The sequence below is a fragment of the Tachypleus tridentatus genome, chromosome 4 (assembly GCF_004210375.1).
Source record: "Tachypleus tridentatus isolate NWPU-2018 chromosome 4, ASM421037v1, whole genome shotgun sequence".
Classification (NCBI taxonomy): Eukaryota; Metazoa; Arthropoda; class Merostomata; order Xiphosura; family Limulidae; genus Tachypleus; species Tachypleus tridentatus.
Genome location: NC_134828.1, coordinates 52,365,632 through 52,389,135, shown reverse-complemented (window position 1 = coordinate 52,389,135; position 23,504 = coordinate 52,365,632). Strand labels below are relative to the sequence as shown.

Sequence of the window (23,504 nt, the reverse complement as noted above, 5' to 3'; positions counted from 1 at the left end):
TTTAAAGATACAGATAACCTCAGCTAGAAAACAGATGGGGAATAAAATTGACATTCTGCTTTTCTACATCCAAAATTTTAGTCACTATACTGAATTACATTACGTATCGTATATTTTGTTTTCTTCTCGGTACAAGTAAATGTTCTGGTTACTTGCATGAAAGCAAAATGTATGACAGTTATTGGGAGGATTTGTTTGGCTGTTCGCGCAAAGTTTCACAATGTTGGTTGTCCCTAATTTTGAACAGACTAGAGAAAAGGGAGTTATTCAACGACATTCACTACTGACCTCTGATTGAAAGAGTAGTGAAGTTAGCATGTTATTCTTTTAACGCACCCACGTCCACACGATGCCAGTCGCGATTTGGAAACAATGGACCACAGTAACATGAAATATCGGATGCACAGTTCGAGCACGGGTCATATCAGGTCCAAAAACATGTGGTAAAGAGGGCTCGTTGTAGCTATGAGATGATTTTTGGTAACGTTGAGCTAAATCTAACATGTTAAATTATTTATCGTTGGATTTAAAATGCATAATTAATTCACTAAAGCAGGTTATATAACGAAAGACATTTCTAGCACAATCATTTCACATCAAAAGTTAGCCATTATAATTATTCTTGTTATAATTCTACTTTTAAGATTGAACAAAAGTTCTTTACAAGATTCTAGTTAGTGTAGTAAGGTATAAGCATAGCTTAGATAAACTATAAATACAAGTTACGTATTATTAAACAATACATTATAAGTCATTAATTCAACCGGGAAGGCGTAGCAAAGTAGTTAGACTATTTTTACTCGCAATCTGCGTATTGGTTCACACATATCAATCTTGTACTTCATCAATATGTTTTTACATCATCTATATGAACCTCACCGAACTCGTTTTGTTTAAGATATGATGCACTGCAGCAGGTTTAACAGTTAGATTGTCAGATATTAATGGGCCACAGAACTTCGTCCTTATTCATTGCATGTCTGTTCTCACCATTTTCGGCATTTATTTTAAAACACCATCATGCTCGTATAATTCTTATTTTGTTTACATGAGATACATTTCAGTTTTGCTTTCTTTTCTTTTTTGTATTATTGTGATATTGATATTAACCAAATATAGCACAACTAAAAATGTACGTATGTACTTCTCATCGGATCACAAAATAAAATTTAATAAATTAGAAAACATGTGTCCAAGCTTTTCTCAAAAACCAAAATGGAATATTTCAAAGGATACAAAAAATAATAAAACATAGTCTTTATTTACCTGTTTTGCAATTTTTCAGGTTACTTCTCAAAAATAAAATTACATGTTTCTATATTTATGTATGTATAACACATAGTCGATTTAAGTTGAAAACTCTAAAAATAAATACACATATAAAATACAATTAAAATAAAAATACTAATTGTTAATAAATTTAGAATGTTACTCTACCTTAATTCCAGATAAACATTCCAAGACGCCAATACTTGGGTTTGTTTTCCAAACTTGATGATAGAAACGTCCTTAGTTTCATTTAGGACAAACAGGTTGTAAGTTAACAGTACAGCTATGAGATCATCCTCCCTCACAAGTACGTGAATATTAGTGAGCAAAGTCACATAAAATATGGTTTTTCTAACACTAGTCATATAATGGGAATCGAAACAAAATCGTAGAAAAATTAAATAAATTTCACCTTAACGCATTTAAAAACTTTTTAACCGACATTTTGGTGTCTTGCTACACTTACGTCACTCGAATATCACGTAACACCTGCATTTGTACTACTCTACTCTCTTATAGGTTTCTGTTTTTTTTTATATTAATGACAACGAAATACTGAACTTTGTACTAGTGTTTGATTTTAATCATATCCAAATTTATCTATTTTTTATTTTACTTTTAGTATATTCAATCCCAATGTTTCCTTCTAAAATATAATTCGTGTTTCTGCAAGCAACTTCGAATGCATGACAAATAGAATTGTTTGATATTAAGTAACAGAGCAAACTCTCAATTTTCTGCCCATTGCAAGTATTGAAAACTGTTTTAAAGCGTTATAAGTATAGACTTATTGTAGTGCCACAAGGAAGGAAGCGTGACTTTTAAAAGAGTTATGCATTATTCAGTGAGGTCTCTGCTCAAAGATAAAATATATTAAAAAGAAACAACTTCCAATGAATTTAGATTGAATGAAATTTTGATTTGCAAAAGAGAGTAAATGTTGTTTATTGTGCCTCTAGTAACGACTCTAAGTGGAGTATGATACAATGACAAACTCAGATGTTCTCTTATAGACAGAAATGGAAGATGTGTAACAAATACAGTAAAAAAAAACTACAAAAAAGCGAACACATCTCAAAAAGTTTAGCAGTTAAACACAAATATCAATTGAAAGAAATATGAGCTACTTCTGTTAAAGAAAAAACTCATGAACACGGAGATGAAAAGTTGCAGTCAAGAGCATTGTCAATAATGACTTTGTTGTCATATTTTTGTGATTACTAAATAATTCAAAGTCTTAAGCATTATTTGTGAGCCCGGCATGGCAATGTGGTTAAGGCACTCGACTCGTAATCTGAGGGTCACGGGTTTGAATCTCCCTCACACCAAACATGCTCGCCCTCCCAGCCGTGGGGGCGTTATAATTTACGGTCAATCCCACTATTCGTTGGTAAAAGATTAGCCCAAGAGTTGGCGGTGGGTAGTGATAGCTAGCTGCTTTCTCTTTACTCTTACACTGCTAAAGTAGGGACGGCTAGCGCAGATATCCTTCGAGTAGCTCTGCGCGAAATTTAAACGAAACCAAACCAAACCATTATTTGTGTAAAATGTACAAAAGCAAGAGCTACTGAAAAACCCAAATCATGTTATACACAAGCGAAAAAAATCATAATTTTGTGGAATATATCGAAGTAATAAGGAAAGATAAGTAATAAGTGATTTCTTAATGTGTCAAAGCGCAAAAGGAGAATATTTCGAACACGGAATGAAGGTAGAGTTGTATCCTAAATTTATTGACAATCTTATTTTACGTTTTCCTAAAAGCAGTAGAAAAAAGAAAAGTTTACGAAGAGAGACTAGTAAGACTGTCAGTCACATATATTAGTTTAAGAAATTACCGATAACAGAAGTGAAAGTTTATTTAGAAACATATGAGAAAAGCGATATATATTAGATTTCTTATACTTCATCAAGATTTTTAATCAAATTGTATTTTATTGTTTTTGTTATGTTTTTTTTCTAGCTTTTTTTAACAGTTACCGAAAAAAATGTATATCTACACCACCGGTGAAAACAGACAAAAGCCAGTTCGGAGTGAATTTGTTTCATTATTCTCAAAGATGAAACTGTAAGAAAACAAGACATAAATTCAGCCACAATGATGAAAGTTTGATAGTTACATTAGGTACAAATCAAATCTATGTTAGTACCTTCTGAAAGTGGTTCATGGTATGCAGTGATGTTATATCGTAAATTATATCTTTTACTGAGGGATTAAATGATTTTTTATGAAACATTCAACTATTGTTTTATATTACAAGAAGCAAGCGAAACATAAGAAACTGTTACTTGAACCAAACCTTTAGCTAACTATTGAAACTATTAATCAAATAGCAACACAGTAGATCATAGCAAGTAGCCTTCCTTTAAATTTGGTAAACCGTAACTTTGAAAAATAGTGGTGTTGAAAACGAATTTAGGTTTTAAATTGAACACTCGAGAATTTAATACTGACCTGGTTGAAAACAACAAGCTGGAATATTCGAACATGAATTACTTTATTTTCATTACCAGTATTATAAGGAATAATATTAGACTTACTTTCGGTTGCTTTTAAAACAATATAATTTTAATACAACTTAATGATAACCTACATTGTAGCTTTATTAGAGTTGGAAACATTTTTTTGATATTCGGAAAAACTTTTGTGAGTCCTACAACAAAACTGTCTCAAAAAAGTTATATATATGGTAAACTAACTACCCTAATTTATTTATATTCATTGGAATTCATACTAAAGCCCTGCACTTAAATTAGTTGTTATTAAGAATATTTTACGTAATATGAAATATATTTGTATAGAAATAGAAAAGTTAGATAAAGAAGTTCAATTAATTAAAATTTGTTTCACACATGTTAGTGACTATTCTGAACACATGATAAATAAAACTATTTTGAATCGTTTAACTACGAGTTTGTATCCCAACAAAAATTATGATTAAACTGTGACTAAGAAAATCTAAAATAAGATTATCAATAACTTTAGGATATCAAAACTACTTAAGTTCTTGATAGCAATAGGTGGTAAACCATTCACATTAATTTCTGATAAATATTCCCAAACAAGGGGAAGAAGGTCTTTTCTGTTCCTTTTTCTGTAACAGATTTACTTTGTATATTTATTTTAGTGCATAGGCTTGTTTCATTATAGTTTACTGTTTTGCATGTGACGTATATTTTTGACTGTGTATTGCACAAGCTCAGCCTGTTCTCGAAATTTGTAGAACGTTCGTGTACGTAAAAATCAACAATGTACTAAATGATTGACAGATGCGAGCTATGATGAATGTTCTAGAGACTCGCGTGTTGATATATACAAACCGACGCGCCGAAAAAAGAAAAGTATTATTATTGGACATTTACAGCCAGTTTTCTGTAGGCCTAGGTGCTATAATTGTAATTAACGTATTTTAATCGGAAAACTACAGAAATGGACCAAGAGCGTGTATAGATTTCGAACATTACAAACCGCTCGACTTCAGTGAATAACTTCAGACGTTAGTATTTCTACGAAGACAGTAAATACCTTCGATGGAAAGAGTCAGCTTGTAAGCGGTGTGAGGCCAATCAGGCTTGGTTAGCTTAAGGGAAGTGCAGTAATACCAACTCGGAATTAATTTGCTCGTCGTGGGCCTGGAGCATCAAATAAAATATTCACTTCTGGGCCGGATATAAGATTAAGTATCGTTAGTAAGTTTATAAAACTTTGATATAAACTATTATTTGTAATAACTATTAGTAATAACCATTATTATAAATTGCATTTTAGGTTTGTATATTCAAATATATTTGTGTTAAAAAAGGGAATTGTACGTATCAACCTTGTTGGCAAATAACATAAATTTAATCCATATTTGCATTTAATTAACTATTAAATTCACATTTCCGGTCATTTCAAATAGTAATACGTTAATATACGTAACATAATAAATCGGAGTCTCGTTCGAAATAAATTATAATACGTAACACTTCCTTCACATGTATTTAAACGTGTACGATATGAGCGACATAAGATATATAGGTTTTCAAAACGATACGTAGAGAACTAAGAGAGATTCACAGAAAAAATATAAGACGCTTACGTATTTCACACTAACAGAAAACCCGTTATACTTACGTTACTCGAATATTTCATGATTTTAACTTGTAAGTATCTATTAAATGTAGTGATTTACTCTCTAATATTTTTAAGGTTTATGCTTTATCCTTATGTTGAAGATATGTACAAAAAAAGCTCGAATTTCCAGGGATAATGCAAATACCATCCTTAGTATCTTGTTATCTTATAGTTACTTAACTTTTTAAGAAGATTTTTCTTTACTTGTAAATCTCTGGTTTAATGCAGCATGCCAGTTGATGGTCCAGGTTCATTTTTTGTTTCTGTAATTTATGTAGTTCTTTGTATTTCGTGTTCAACATGGTTTTAAGTAGTTTTTTTTTTGTAAATTTTGGATTATGTTTGTGCATTTATTAACATTTTATGATAGTCTTACCTTTACAAAGTTACAGGACTAGTTGTTCCTTTCGACATTGTTGAATGAAATAGATGTCATTTCTTCTGTTGATAATTTTTTGGTTTAAGTTTCTTAGTTTCTTTACGATAGTATGATTGTGTACTGTTAACAGTGTTGTAACGTATGTTAGTTCAGACATAATGGTTACATAGATAAGTACAAATACATAAAGAAAACACAAAGACTTACACTTCTCATACAATCCCCGTGATGAAATAATAATCCGCGATGACGAGAAAACCCACTTGTAGAGAAAAATAAATATGTAAAAAACGGCTCGTATGGGTAGAGAAAGCACCAGTAGAGGAGCGAACAACATTTCGACCTCCTTCGGTCATCGTCAGGTTCACAAAGAAAGAAAGAAGTAACTGACTGATAGCTGACTACATGTTTGAAGGTGGTTGTGTGACTGAGTGTAGGAATGTAGAGGGCGTGTTTAGATGTTGGATTATATTTATTAATATAGGTATAAAGGTGTTCCAACATTCTTACACGCATTACGCCTTCAAACATGTGTGGTCAGCTATCGGGAAATGTAATATGTAATACCGTCTGAAAATTTACCCTTTTGATATACAAAATTACGTTAAACGAGCCAACCAACTCTTGACGATGGACACATAATTGATCAGCTTTATAATAAAGTTTTCGTGAAGGACGATACCTTCTTTTCGAAATTGCACAATTACCTGTTTGAAGGAAAAAAGTTTTAAGATTAATGAAAATTATGTACATGCCTTTGACGTATTGAAACTGTGGGACATAATATTGACGTATATTTCTGCACAGATATTTAATTTAATCTGTTCGTGTTAAACACAATATACATCTCTTGATGACGTGAAACCTACTTGAAATAAAATCGTACCTCAGAACGGCTGGTATGGGTATTAATACTTTTATTGATAACCAGAGAACAACGTTTCGACGTTCCTAGGTCATCTTCAGGTAAACAAAGAGAGTTTGCAACTGACCGTTACTAGACACACAGCCTTAGAACTTTATATCGAAGACCGCAATTCATTGATACACATCCCCAGCAAACAATTAATAACACTTATAGAATTCACAGCCCCCAAAACTAATTTTACGTTAAATAACCAAAACTATCTACAAAAAAATGCCCTAAGTATGGTGAATCTAATTTCACCAGTCCTATCTAACGTTCTTATGACATATACTGAATCTCAAGCGATCAATTCAGCCTTACACTCACCACTATACTGGTACAGGTGTGCTGATGATACAACTGCTGGATTCACATCTACAGAATATACACTTAGATTTTTAAATCACGTTAACTCAATACACCCCAACATTGAGTTCATCTGTGAACATGAAAAACTAATCAAGTAGCATTTTTTAAACTCTAGATTACTAGAACTGATACACAATTCAAAATAGAAATCCACAGAAAAATCACCTATACTGGATTATACATCTCCTAGGACTCAGGACATGAAACAAAACAAAAACATATTAAGAAACTAAATAAACACACCCACAAAACCGATGCTCACCCGATAAAATTAACGATGAAATCAACAAAATAAAACAAAACTTCATCAACATCAACAAATTTTCTCCAAAAACCGTGGAAAAAATTATACGCACACATCTGGGCTAACAACAATAAATCCCAAGATACAACAAACTATAAAACCTTACATTGTTGCATACCATATGTTCCCGACATCAGAGAAGCAAACAGCCAACATTCGAAAAAAAACACAAGATTCCAGTAAACGCCAAACATATTCAAAAACCAGGCACAAAACTGAGGTCTATACTATGTAAAAACTACACTGGCAAACATAACACCAACATTATTTATAAAATACAATCAACAACTGCCACGACTTCCATATTGGAGAAACAAGCAGAAAAACAGAAACTAGATTCAAAGAACACACAAAAAACAAAAACACTTTCACACGTTTTTGAGCACTGCAAATCAAATAAACACAACATAACCATACAAAACTCCCAGATACTAAATAGGAAAACAAATATAAACAAACGCAAAATCAAAGAAGCCCTACTTATACAGCAACTGAAAACAAAATTAAATCAATACAAAGAAACACATTTATACCTATACCAATTAATAATCTAACATTTAACTTCAACGCTACCTACAATCCCGTATACATTTACACTCTCATCCTTAAGACATATGCCCGACAACGGTCAGTTGCAAGCTCTCTCTTTATTAACCTGATGATTACCTGAGAAGGTCGAAACGTTTTTCTTTACTGTTTTTTAATAAAAGTTTTAATAGTCTTACCAGCCGTTCTGAGAAACAATGTGTATCTCTTTGCCTGTCATTCACTAATGCCATACTTATAACTGAAGTAGTTTGGTTTCCTGTCATTTAAAAGCAGGTAGTCTATGACTGAACGAAAATTAAAGATATAATTGGTCTAAAATATACAAAAAAATTGTGTTATGTATTATAATTTATTGTTATTAATACAACATAATGTATGGTACGTATTAATAATAATAATACAACATATTGTTGGTTTTTGAAAAAGAAAAAGAAAAGGAGGCAAAACCCTATGCGTTTGTGTCCATATGTGGACACAAACAATAAGATATAGCAAGGACAGTTTTTTATTAAGGACGTATTATTAATACAACATAATGTTGGTTTTTGAAAAAGAAAAAGAAAAGGACACAAACGCATAGGGTTTTGCCTCCTTTTCTTTTTCTTTTTCAAAAACCAACAATAAGATATAGCAAGGACAGTTTTTACGAAAATGTTAGACATGCCTTGATGCCTTTAATGAAGTTTTATCCTGGCTGTCAGAAGTTTTCGAACTAGAGAAGCTGGATTTTTTTAGTGGATTGAACAGATACAGGTTTTTGCTGAAATTGTAATAACTTATTTTTATGAAAAATTGTGTTATGTGTTAAAGTATAATCATCAGTAAGAGCAGCTGCTTCCTGTAATGTTTTAACTTTCTTTTTATCATACTAATTTTTTGAGGTCGTCACTTACTCAACGCTTACATTCCTGAATTTGACATAATTGTATTAGTTTGTTGAAGCTGTTGCCAATATGCATAAAATTACACCACAGATTAAAATAAACTTCCTTTTCTGTGTGTGAGCTTCGTATAAGTTTGGTTTTCTCGCTTGTAATAACCTTAAACGTGTGGCGATAAGCCTCTGGTACTAGCTCGTATGTAATGAGAATAGCTGTTTTAAACTTATCTATACAATCTTTTAAAGAGAGATCAGCATAAGCTTCTTGTGCTTTACCAGCTCTGTGTAACAGTAATGACCATTTTTTGGTTGGCATTTTCATGTTTTGTACAATGTTCTTAAAATGTTAGAAATAGATATCAAGAGTAAATTCTTTATAACTGCGACGTTACGAAAATAAAAAGTTATGTTTTATGACTATGATTTACAACTTTAGTCTGTATTCAACAAGAATTTAACTCTTGTTTCAATACTATAAATTTAAGTATATCTACAGTTTTAGTTATTTTAGTCATAAAGTGTTGACGAAACTATGCCACACGTGCTAACGTCTGAAACGTAACATTGAGTTAATTATTCTTTTCTGGGAAATCGACAGACAAACGCACACATGCGTGTATACGCATACGCGCGAGCGCATCTTTTCATGAGTCAAGCTAGTTATAAAAAAGAAGTTGGTGTGTTTTAGTGACAGTGCATTCTAATAATGGTTTTTATATCATTTTGTTTAGCTATAAAAACGTAACGTAATATTGTTGTTAAGAGTCTACGTGTTGAAGTTATGAAATAAAATGTATAAAGTACAATATTCAGAAACAATTAACAATTTAGAAGCTTCGTAAATTATAGAGGTGTGTTCTTATTATTTGTTATTGCTGAAAGTTAGAGGGAAGTTCACCTTTATAAAACTATGTCATATTCCGTAAAGAAGCAACAAGAGTGTATAGGTTTTATACTAAAATAGGTTCAGAATACCCACACTGACATAGTGTTTTGGAATAAATCAACCTAATAACCCGAGCGAAGTCGGACACTTTTGCTAGTTTATAATACATATCACTTCCTATGTTAGCATATCGAAGCCAGTATTCTTGTTTTTTCACTAAAGTTTTAAAGAGAGATAATCGTTCATTACTCTCTCCATAAATAAACTTAATATCCATATTCAAAGAGTCTGAAATACCAGATAACCAAATACCTCATTTGGTTTATTAACCACAACATGTACAAGCTTAAAAAAAGAAATACTAAGAACTTTCTCAAATCTAAAATTATTAGGTAAATATTTGGTATGAAAGAAAAACAAAAGCAACAGAATATTAATAGGATAAGGAGATTTTGAAAGCCAAACAGTACACCTTATCTTATTAATATTCTGTTGCTTTTGTTTTTCATTCTTACCAAATATTTACCTAATAATTTAGCTGTTTACAACAAAATATACAGTTTAGAAAGACTGTTCTGGTTGAATCGGTAGTTTGTTATATGTTTTGTTTGTAGTTAAGCACAAAGATACACAACGGTTTATCTGCCCATCACGGGTATCGAAACCCGGTTTCCAGTGATGTAAGTTCTCAGACATATAGCACTGCCACTGGGCAATTTTATTAAATGGTACGAATATGACGTTACGGGGAAAATGTGAGCACATAATATCCGCAAAGAAAATGATTATTTCAAAATCCTTTCCTTATTTTAAAGGAAATTATAAAATAAAGTTGCGTAGTATATGATCTGATTGATAGATTTCAGCATTAAGATAAAAAAAAAACATTTTCATGAAAAGAATATTTTTTCTTGCAGGAATAACCGTAACTTTCATAGTATGAAAAGATACGTATTATAAAACTACATTATATTTAATATTGTCCATTTGTTATGTGTTCATGTACTGATTTCTTGATATTTTGGACCGAGTGTGGCCCGGCAATAAGCATGTCAAGCTGTGAACTTGAAGGTTCAGTAATGGCATCTAACTGCCTCAAAACTGTAGCTCGCACTTTATATGCATTATAAGAGTGACTGTCAAATTTGATATTCTATTTTAATACCTTAAAAGTTGGTGATGGGTACTACTGACCAGCTGTTTTCCGTCAGGTGAGTGTATTGGTTCACTATCACGAACGAATAGTGCAGATAGCTCTTGTATAGCTTTGCAAAAATATCCGTGACAAACTGCTGGCTTTTTTTGATGACGAGAAACTTATTTTAAATAAAAATATATCTTAGAACGGCTGGTATGGGTATTAACACTTAAGAAGATCGAAACGTTGTTCTCTCCTTATCAATAAATGTTAATACTCATACCAGCCGTACTGAGATACAAACTGTCGGTTTTTTACATCAGATTCTCTTGTTCAAATGTTTTGGGGTAGGCATGGTCTGGGATTAGTATTCTAGCGTCAGAGCCAAAAGTTCTTTATTTCATGCGTGTTGCCTCTGAACATGCTACACACGTTCAGTTGATGTGTTATGAAAATGGCAGTCATTCACGTTATTCAATTTAAAGAACTGAACAAAGTCCTTATGGCAGCTGATTCTGCTGATTCCCTAATTTACTTGTGGTCAGTAGCATAAAAATGTCTATACGTAATTAAACACAAAGGTACGGTTTCGACTATCTGTGATGTGCCCAGCGCAAGTGTCGAAACTCGATTTTTAGTGTTATACGTCCGTATACTTACTGTTGTGCTACTGGGAGCACTGGGAGCAATCCAACGTTAAGAACAACTAATATACCTGAATTCTGGGGTCTCTCATCTGGACGTTTATCGACATGTGCATAAGAACCTTTTCAGATCGTAAGTTCAAACTCTGGTTCATAAAAATATTACTTATGATTAATTTAAAACATATTTACCTTCCTTCATGTTCGTGAAAAAAAATCAAAATTTAAATTTGTTTCTATAGAAAATGGCATGTACCATAAATGTACCATGATTATTTTTCGTAATACACTTATTAATGTGTTTGTTAACAGAAAATTGGCTATTATTTGCATTTCTGACATGAGATTTGTGTAAATTTATTCTCATACATAAATGTTATGTTTCTCCAAGAGAAAGTTGCTTACAACAAATTCAAGATAATATAAAAACATTATGTGAATTACAACTAATTCTAGAGTATATAACAAATATTTTCTCCACAGTAGAGTCTGTAATATATTTGGTGGATGTAATATAACCTTTCCCACAAATATAACTACTTGGTTTATTGCAAAAAAAATACCTTCTTCAGATTTCCTTACTTTATTTTTCTGATTTAAGATAGCATAAATATTCAGGTTGCTTTGTCATAATATGATTTGCTTATTTCGAGACGTAGCTTTTGTGTCTTATCCGAAATTCTTTTAAATTAACATTAATAAATAACGAGTTTTAAAAATATGTTAGTTATTTTTATTGGTTTGAATTTTGCGTAAAGCTACACGAGAACTATCTGCGCTAGCTGTCCCTAATTTAGCAGTGTAAGACTAGAGGGACGGTAGCTAGTCATCACCACTAACTCTTTTAGCAACGAATAATGGGATTGACCGTCACATTATAACGCCCTCACGGCTTAAAGGGCGAGGATGCTTGGTGCAAGGGGATTCGAACACGTGCTCCTGGGATTAGGAGTCGAGTACCTTAACCACCTGGCCATGCGTCATTTTTATAGTGTTTCTTTTGTATTAATCACTTCCCTCGGCAAAATATAGTTGTTTTCTTGTGTATATATATATGTACTCTGCAGTGTCAATTTATAAATGGGTGCAAAGTATTTTTCAAACGTTTCTATAATTAAACTGACTAACATAAATTAACATATACTGCAAGATTATAAGAGGCTAGAAACATGTTTGCATATTTGTAAGAAACCGTACGAAAACTTGTGTCACTAGCGTACTCCAAAGTTCACCTTCGTGACCCTGACGATGACCGAAGAAGGTCGAAACGTTGTTCGCTCCCCTATTAGTGTTTTCTCTATCCATACCAGCCTTTTTTAAATATATAATTTTCTCTACAAGTGGGTTTCTCGTCAGCACGGATTATTTTAATTTATATAGATTCCTCCAAACACCTGTATACACATGTACAATTAATAGTCTCTTAAATAGAAGTTAAAATAAGTTCCTTAACCTTTGAGTGATTAATAGAGTACTCACGTTATAGGTTTTCGTATTCACTAGCGACCAGACAGTAATCTAACATAGGAATTTTTCACAATATTGGAATTTCTGTACACTTTGTTCATTTGTTCACAAATGTGGTCAGCACAGTTCATCTGCTTTAACAAGTAATACGTGTACGATTCATGTTCAGTAAAAGTAAATACATATATGTTGTATATAAGTTTGGCGTGGACTTCAAGCTGTATGAAGACTTAAAAAAATCACAGAATAAAAGAAAACAATTGTCAAATTAAAACAACTTTCACAGTTCAAGCTGCTGTCTGGCAATGCCTCTTCTGTATGTTTCTAATTAACTGGTTGTATATTTTGATTTTCGCGCAAAGCTACACGAGGACAATTTGCACTAGTTGTCCCTAATTTAGAGAGAAGGTAGCAAGCAAACCATCACCACCCACTGTCATGTCAAGGGCTATGCTGTTACCAAAGAATAATGGGATTGACCGTCACGTTATAACGCCCTCAATGCTGAAAGGGTGAGCATGTTTTATGTGACGAAGATTCGAGCCAGCGACCTTCAGATTACAAACAAACATTGTTCAGGTCTCTTTGCATTTATTAATCAAATATTTTTTTTAGGTTTTACATTCTAATTAAGTCACAAAATAGCTAATAAGCTGCCTCAGTGTCTATGTATCTATAATGTTATTAATGACACTTTATTTCGATCTCCCATATACTCTTTAATATCTTTAGGATTCATATTTATTGCCTGTTCATGACATCACTTAATTGGGGACAGGTTCACCGACTTCTCTAAACATATCTCGATACGTATATATATACATTTGATTTTGCCATTGTAAATTGTATTATCAATAGTATTAAGACATTAAAATATAACACTTTAAATTCTATTAACTTTATTATGCATTGGTTTCAAAGATTGTCAATGAACAATTTATCCCTGTATAATTATTATTTTTTTAATTTTATCATAGACAAACAAAAATGATTTTTTTGCGTTTAGTACACTGTTTTTTTTTTATTCCTGGCTCACTGGATTAAATTTAAAAAGATGAAGTATGTCAAATAACATAGCCGCTTGACAACAAGCTGTTCAGTAAACGTGAGAAGTTGACATAAGTTACAGATAAGGATTCAGGTAATTAATGCTTCACTGTGTAAAGAAAAAATCGCTTATGGTGAAAAATAACAGAGAAATTGACATAATTTATGTTTACAAGCTTCGAACACATCGCTAAACACATACTCACTTTCTTCAGGGAAAGAAGTAACGAAGAAAAGATGAAGTGAATTAAAGTAGAGAATACACGAAGAAACAAACGCTCTCTTCGAGTTGTGAAACGTGAAGAAAGGTCGACGTAGATTAAATGCTTAAGTGCTGTGTTTGTTTTCCCCATAGCAATGTCATGAGCTATCTGCTGTGTCCAACAAGGGGAAACGAATTCCATATTTTACCGTTGTAAATCCATGGAATGATCTCATGTTCTAAACAGATTACTTGATAAATAACTCTATAAATCGTGATGAGAATTGCTTTCGATTTTGCTTTATTTAGAGAGAGAATTACGAAAGCTGATATTTCAATAGACGAAGCTTACGTTGATCTGACGCGTTCAACATATTTTCAACTTACATAAAAATAGCATTTTTTCAGATTCCAAATATCCTCAGATTTATTTACTATTGCTAATTTAAGTGTGTAAAGTGTAAAAATGTATAACATTACTCTTGTTAAAATTATACAGCAGATTTGAAACTAAATCAGTTTTACTTAAACTTTTAAATAATTGAACAAACTTATCTAAAGTAAAGGTGGGATAAAATTTCATCATCTTACACTTGCAACATATATAAAGCTATTGTAAATTTTATAGTTTGCTTTTTTCTGCATCGCTAATTTCAAAAACACAAAGTACTGTAAAAGAAAAGCAAATTAGGTTTTAAGTTACTCAACCAAAATATAAAGATGTTCTCATTCTGAAATTTATAAAATGTTGTATAAGTGACAAAGTAACTATTCTCTTTAAAATACACTCTTGTTCAAAGTAAAATGGCCCCCGCTAGTACAGCTATGTGTCTCCGGATTTGCAACGCTAAAATCAGGAGTTCAATTCCTCTCGGTAGGCTGAGCAGATAGCCCGATGTGGCTTTGCTATAAGAAAACCACACACACTCAAAGTACAAATTAATTAATTAACTTAATTTAATTTTCTTTCTTACATTTATGGAAAATAGTATCAACATGACACTGCATGAAAAGTTTCCTGCTCTTAAAACACTTTTCTAAGGAACAATTGACGAAGTTGTTTGTAATGTACGAGGAACGTACGCATTTCCAGCGTCACAAACTTCATTTGATTAATGCAAGAAATAAATGAAAAAAAACAAAACATTTTACTTACATTTGCTTAACTAATTTAGCCGCTTCAGGAGACAGACGAGGAAATGTCTGTAGTTGGTCGTGTCTTTGACAGTCTAAAATCTTGGGAAGTTTTTTGCACCAACATACTTTACAAATATCACTTAAAGCAACATGCTTTTCAAAAAGTAAAAACGATAGTAACGTCATCACTTTACAGACAGATATTAAGTGTTCCATTCTCACTATAAAAATTAAGTACAGTATATTTTCCCTTATCTAAAACTTAGTTAGAAAATAAAAATAAATTTGATACAGGTTAAAATAAGTTAAGGACAGTTATTAAGTACATTTGGTATAGTAGCAACAGAATTAGTTTCTTAACTGAAAGTGAGATATTTTCACGTTTCCTTTTCAATGGCTTATAATACAATAATGCTAACCCAGAAAGTGTACTGTCAGCAGTTTAGTAACCACAAAACATCTGAGAACTGATCGTATTCTCAGCATGAATCTTCGGAACAAAGTTCCAGCTTAGACAAATCGTTACATCCTAAATGCCTACAGATGCGCCCCCGAGTGGTCGCATATTAATACTAACATCACTACATAGATGTCAAATCCGGTGGCAGGGACAGTTTCCATAACAACAAACTAAAAGAAGAGCGAGACATCATATATGGTTTCCTTTAAAAATGGCTGATTTCATGGAAATTAAACAAACCTTCTTTTCAACAAATCTGTAAGATCTATAAAATGGCAATTCTTCGTAAGTTTACTTGTAAACCTAATTCATGTTACTGGTTTGTAACGACATATACGTTTGCGTTGAGATAAATATAGTAAACTAGAAAATAAATATTTATATTTAGAAAACATGTATAATTTCATAACACAAAAAATTTAATTACATCCACATAAACTTTACGCGGTGTACAAAACTTTCACGTGAGCATTCCAAGGGTGATAATTTCAAAGTAAATATTTAGGTTATTTCTCCACTTAAATGTTGTGAGTTAAGGTATACTTCTACTGAAAAGGTTGGAAACAATTCCTATAATGGTGTGTAACTGGGCTCCCGATTCTCTTTCTCATTGATTTACATCTACATTCATTGACGTACTTTTAGAATGTAGTTCCCACAAATTGTGCCTTTATAAATAGTTTTCATGGTTGGTTTGGTTTCGAAACTAAAACCCAAGTTCTGTTACACTAAAATGGTTTCATAATATAATAACCAAATGATAATTATATGTATTAGTTATTAGCGAATTTTTTTTCGTTCATCAAAGCAAATGTTATAACTATTTACGAATGTAGGCCAAAGACGGAATTTACATGGATATTATACTAAGGAAATTGATGTTTTATTGCCCTTTGTTTATATGAAAAAAGGCATGTTTTATTAATAAAGCTTTAATTTGATCTTCATAAATAGTTTTTGTGCTTTGTTTTTTTGTAAAAAGTCTTTTCATAATTTAATTTCTATGTTGACGGTTTACTTAGGTTCGTCAACCCATTACTGTTCACATATATTCAGATATAGACTCACGAAACAGAAGCACCCTATGCATTATTCATAGATTTAATGTTCTTTGATTTGTATTAAAAGTTCGTCGAAACAACAGATTAGATGGTCTTGTTACGTTTACTGTGAATACATAATTTTTTATTTTTATTGCTAACTTACAGCTATTGTTATTTTTACTTAAGTTTATGAATTAAAATTAAAAGTAAAATAAATTCTCAAATACATTAATATAAAATATTCATCTGGATCTACGAGCAAGCTATGTAATAGCTCTTTGTTCAACATAAAATAATGCAGTATCTTCAGGAAGTTTTTCCAATGTTTCATAAAAGCAATCCATGTTTTACACATACACGTTTTATTAATTGATTGTACATTGCAAAACTTTTATTTTACTTCACAACGTTTGAACTATTTACAATCGATATGTTAATTTTAAAACATAGTTTCTTCTAACATTTAACCCATTTTTAGCTTTTTTATGAAACATTTATATAATTACAAGTTTGTTATTGTTGTTTTCATAAATTGGCATTTCAAACGACTATAAAATAGTTTTTAACTTAACAAACCGATTGATGAACCAAATACTCTGATCAGCATTTAATAGAATCTAAAATTCTCTTATTGGAGTTGACAGGTGTACTTAATAACCAGTAAAAATAATTTCGGAGTTTTGATACCGGATAGGTTTTACCTTAGGTCGCCGAAGCAGAGAATGTCTTGCTTATTGCTGATCTGAAAGGCATTTAAAGCTAATTTAAGTCAAAAACAATATTGATGAATTGGTGTTAAAAGTAAATAAATAAATAATATCATCCTATCTATTCTTACTGTAATTTTAACGTGCAACTGGCTTAAATAAAATTTATAATAATAATAGCACTTCATTTGACTATTCTAGTTGTTTATGCGATTGGTGATATAAATAACACCTAAACAATATGCTTATTGTATCCCAACGGCCTAAAATCCCTGACGATAAGCAAACTGCTTCGTTGGTACTAGATGTGACAGATAAAATATAGTTGATATATATCATACATTAGTCTTTCTTTTCACTAGTAAGTTTTTACAAATGGACGTACTATAGATTATTACGAATTGTTGTTATATAACTTTTACAATAATCATAAAGATACTCTACTTATGTTATATGGATTCCTCAGCTAGTTCTTTATTTATAGTAAACTTAGATTTACGAAAGCAGTATTTAGTTATTTTATAAGGATTATTAAAATAGTTCTATACTTATGGCTGGTATAGAAAAACTCCTCACTATTGGCCAGGTCCTTCATGTTAGTGTACCTATTTTTATTATATTATCTAGGGGCACTGGAGATCAATATTATACCAAGAGCCCCTGAAAGTTTCATGGCGATCAAAGATCAAGTTGTATACACTAAGGCAAATAAGCAAGGGAGAAATTAAATTAGCTGTAGAACTCATAAAAACAACACAGTAATAAAGTAATGAGTTTTAGAATCCATATTGAGTGCATTCAAGAACCCGTGATAAATTTTTGTTGTTGTTTTTTGCGTAGATACAATATTTTAGACTTACGTCAAGACATTGATTGTTTATCAAATACTTGTTTTGTAATTATGAATATATATCAGTCAGACAATAAACGTTGAACTATTTTTATATGAAATGTAAAATAATCATATATTAAAAACACATAATATTTAATCACGACCATAAACATACTACTAATTGGGAAATATATATGAATTATCCTGATGACCCCAAAAATAATACTGAGCAGATAATCTGTCTGATTGGGTGTTGTGTAAGGAAATAAGGTTAAAAAAAGAGTGTTTAGTTTATGAAATATTATTTTTGTTTATTTTAATGAATCTGGAAAATTAGTAAATAGACTTAAGGTGAAAATCAGTTTCTATTGCTGAAGATATTAATTACTTACTACTATTGTTGTTTGCAGATAATCTGGGTTTACTTTCGGAATCTGTTTTACATTACAAATAACATTAACATATTAGAAAAGAACTGTTGATTATAGGGTCTCAAAGTAAATGCAATACGACAAAAATTCAATGTCTGAAAACAAAGTTAAAGGAAAAGTTGTACCAGAGTTTATGAACAAAATCTATCCCAGTTTAAAAAGTTGTGAAAATAACTTCAAGTTTGAGTTTAAACCATATATATACAAACTCAGCTGAAGAGGCACATTTTTCTGGCAAAGAATAAAGAAACTTTTGTAAGTCTTATGTGAAAGTTGTACATAACTTATCAAATGTACATTTTCATCCTATACAAATATATATGACGAAACTTAAAACTATTAAAGTGTAATAATTAGTTATACTTATGGTGATGCGCTGCCAACAGGTAGGGAAATTAGTCGTAAATATTACCATTGTTTATGAGTTAATGCTAATTTATATTAGGATAAAGTTTTTAAACTTAGACTTAAAGGTATTCTCTGTACCCGTTATAGATATGATTTATAAACGAAATATACAATGCTTGTTCGTGTAAGTGCATAGCTGTAAGATATGTTGAGACTGGAAGCAGAAATTGGACGAATTAAATGAAATACTTTATTTTTAAAAATGGTTATGGACAGATGTATATAGAACGACATATAAAATTTACCGTTGATGATGTTTTGTAGAATACTCTAAAAAATAAACAGTTTTCGTAAAGACTTCAAGGTGATGCAGAAAACCTCATATAAAAAAACGTGCTTTTACTTTACTTTGGTACATTAAATCTGTCTGGAATAGATTACTTCAGTTCTAACAGTTTCTGAAGTACCAATGTCAGAAAGATATGCTTTGTTAGACTTCTATCTGGGGAAAATCCCTTCCTTTCTCGGTATATTGTTAGCATGTTTCTTCCAATTTATTTTAAAGTTTCAACTATAGTATAGGGGTTTTGCAGGTGCTACTAAGTGCAAACCGAATAATTTTGCTATTTAAATGTAAAATAAAACTATCTTAGGGGTCAGAACGATTATCTCTAAAAGCTAAACCGAAAAGAATATATGGACAACGAATACTTTTTAAAAGTAGTAAACATAAGTAGGAAAACCTTCAATGCTCAACGTCACAAGCAACAATCACACAACTACATGAAATAAGTGCGACTAACTTTCCATAAAAGTGAGGAAGCCTTAAATGTAACCAGGAAATTTTTTGTTATACCAGTTCCAATATAAAGATATGTTATACGAGTTTTTGTTCTCCAATGAAAACATCGAACCCTACATTCTTCACAATGTTGCGTTTTGAACTCTAGATTATGTAACACTTTTGATATTTTTCTTTTTCGCTTATATCCTCCAGACACTGCGCTATCTAACTGGTGGAGCAATTGATTATAAATCACTGTATGTAGATCTTGATCATTTTGCTAGTGGTATCACAACTCTCACACCTAGCGACACACCACTGTATTAGCAGTGATATTAGTAAGTAAAATGCGATTATTCTTCTGCAGAGGAATTGATGAAATTACAAAAGAATGATTTGGTGGGCAATTCCATATGTTATATACGAAGTTCATGGATAACAAAGCATATTATTTAATAATTATCCAGATTAGATTCTAAAACGTTGCTTTAATATACGATATTATTTTGCTTATAAGTATACAGATTATATGTGTATATATATTTAAATGAGATAATCTAAAGTATTTGAATTTACAAAGTTGTCCCTTTATATGCATACAGTCTTCTTGATTTTCAGTCTTGAACGTACAGTTGTTGATCATGTGCAGTAGTTTAATGCTTTTCTATATCCAGATTCAATTACATATAAGTTTGAATTGTTTTTACTTGGATAAATTATGTGGTCTTTCAACACTAAATACATAGCAGTCTTTTCAGGTTTTTCACATTTAAGTACATTTTTAAAGGTTTCGCCTACGTAGAATAGACCAGAAGATTTACAATTAGTCTATCATAATTTTGTTTTATTCACTCATATCTTTAAAATAAAGTTACATATGGCCAGCGAATCCGTGCACTAAGTTTACCATATCCATATGAGAGCAGAAACTTTTAAGCCACAGGCTGAACTCTAGGTGAATACACTGTTTTGTTTTTTCAGTGTTAACATGGCTTGCCATACGAGTAAGTTACTAGGAGCTCAATTAGAGTAGCATTTATCTTATATCGATTCAATCGTACAGTTAATGCTAAAACACAGATAGTACACTTGCTTTTACGAAAAATCACTCACAAAATAGTTGTAATCCGTTGCAAGAAATGACATATAAACGCTTCTACTTACCGTAACACATAAATACACAAATAACTAATATTCGTAGACGCTATCTAGTTTTATGTTTGATTTCGGATCATATCTAATATATGAAATGTCCATAATGCTTCTATGTGCTATAACCACAGACATTTTCGTTTAATTATTATATAATAAACACTGACAAGTACTGACAATGGACAAGTTTCATAGTTTTTAGGTTAAAATCTAACTTACATCTCGGTTTTGGTTCCGCATCCTAGTTTCTATCACTATTATATAGTGCTGATTTGATTGCTTATATACAACTGATATAATTTATATTATTAAAACTATTTACTTACTTATTTACGTACCACAAATTTAAATGTTATCATAATGTAAAAAAAAAAATAACCGCTATAACGTAATATTTAAGATGGCAAAATTCCTCCTCCTGTGTGAAAGCAGTAAGTTCTCGGATTTGACAGTACTAAAATAAGAGGTTCAATTCCTCTCGATAGACACAGCAGCTAGTTAGATGTGGCTTTACTATAAGAAAACAAACACACACACAGATACAATTCATGTTTATAAAACCTAGTATTCTCATATCTATTGCTGCTAGATATATATATATATATACTAATCTTTTATTATCATGATTTCTACTACAATAATAAGCACGTTCAAATGATACGTTATCAACGTAGAAATAAATACAAGGTGCCTATATACAGATATGTATACCATTACACCATGAGATCTGTTTTTAACTACATAATATATTTGTTTCTACTAAATGCAACCAGTAATATATTTAATTCATAAAACATAGTTTACAGAGGTGGATTGGCCCACTAGAATACTGAGAAAGTGCTAGGTAGTCCAATGTATTTGACGCGATCATAGAAATTGATTTTCAATTTTAATTGTTACCAAGTATGAAGCACATGAAATTACCTGGGCTGGTCCTTTAATGTCAATTCGCTCCTGAAAGTAAATACACTAAACAATTAAACAGTTATTGACTAGTTATGAAGGGGATTGTTGCCCGAAGAAATCAGTAAATAATTCTTTTATCTTACCCCACCCTCTTCTGTCTTCTGTTGTACTAAAATCTGATTACCAAAATAAAGCAGAAAACAATGCATTCTGCGGATTCAAAACAATGTTTTACTGAACATGCTCGACTTTTAAATCGTGGGGAAATTATAATGTTGCGGTCAATCTCACTATTCGTTAGTAAAAGAGTAGCCCAAGAGTTGGTTGTAAAAGGTTATGACGTGTTGCCTTCCCTCAAGCCTTTCACTGCTAGATTAGAAATTGCTAGCGCAGATAGCTGTCGTTGGGCCTGTATCATAGAAAAACTATGAACAGAAGTGAAGAAAATAAATACAAATGTAGGTTATTATGCTTCCTTCATGACAAATTGTGTTTCTATATACCTTATAAAAACGATGAGTTTGGTGTAAGCTTGTGTTAGTTGAAGCATTACGTTCATTGGAACAATAAGTCAATTGAAGTCGCCAGATTGTTTAAACGCAGGCCTATCCATATTTCATGTTATTAAAAATATCAATAATTTTTTTTAGTACCCTGGTCTACAATGGATACGTTGCATACGTAAACGGGATCCCATTGTATTACTATGAAAAAAATTATATAGATAAATAGAGAACTCATATCTGCCTCGGTTTATTGTTAAGAGAAGGAAAAAGTACAATATTCTAGCAGTTTTTTACAATTTCAAATAGCAAGGATCCTCGAGTTAGTTGTGTTTTTTTCAGCATATTCTACCAGCCTGTATTATTTTACACCTATATTTAGAATATGGGTATGAGTTTCTATAGTAGTTACCGAAAGTCTTCACTATTGATCATAGTCGTCTCATTTGTTACCAGTTACGTTGTCACTTTGTGTTTGGTACAAATAAAGGCTGTATCTTTGATATAGATAGAGAAGCGACTTTTTCTATTATCTTATGTTCAGCATCCCAAGGTTTCCCTAATTTATAACACAATTAACCGATAAAACCTAATAATTACAGAAAACTGTGTCATAACTCAGTAGAGAGAAATGTGCACCGAGAAATATAATGTCTTATTCTTCCATTATATTAAAGAATATTTTGACACGAGTTAATAAAGACTTGGAACTAATACCAAACTAATTATCAGAAATAAGAAGTAATTTTTATGATTCTGGCTGAAAATCAAGAATACGTAATTCAAGCCATCAGTTGATTATGCTAATATTATTTATACTTTTTATACAAAACTTTAAAAAATTCCTACTTCTCAAGACGGCCAATATGGGTACTAAAACTTTATTTTAATTAATGTTTTAATACCCATACCAGCCGTATTGAGAATACATTTTTATTTCAATTGAGTTTCTCGTCATCGCGAACTCTTACTTCTTTTTCATTGTTAATTAAGCCGAACAATAATACACCGCAATATCTTGTTAAGACCAATCTAAAAGTATA

At 31.4% G+C, this 23,504-nt stretch overlaps 1 protein-coding gene across 1 annotated transcript in view; it reads right to left on the bottom strand.

Moving 5' to 3' along the window:
• LOC143248126 (BDNF/NT-3 growth factors receptor-like) overlaps nt 1-15,622 on the bottom strand; it is a 64,262-nt gene extending 48,640 nt beyond the window's left edge. The window contains exon 1 of the mRNA XM_076496558.1: nt 15,315-15,622. Within this exon, the coding sequence (XP_076352673.1) occupies nt 15,315-15,511 (197 nt within the window). The 5' untranslated portion in view covers nt 15,512-15,622. The remainder of the gene's footprint in view (nt 1-15,314) is intronic.
• Between the last annotated feature and the right edge of the window lie 7,882 nt (nt 15,623-23,504).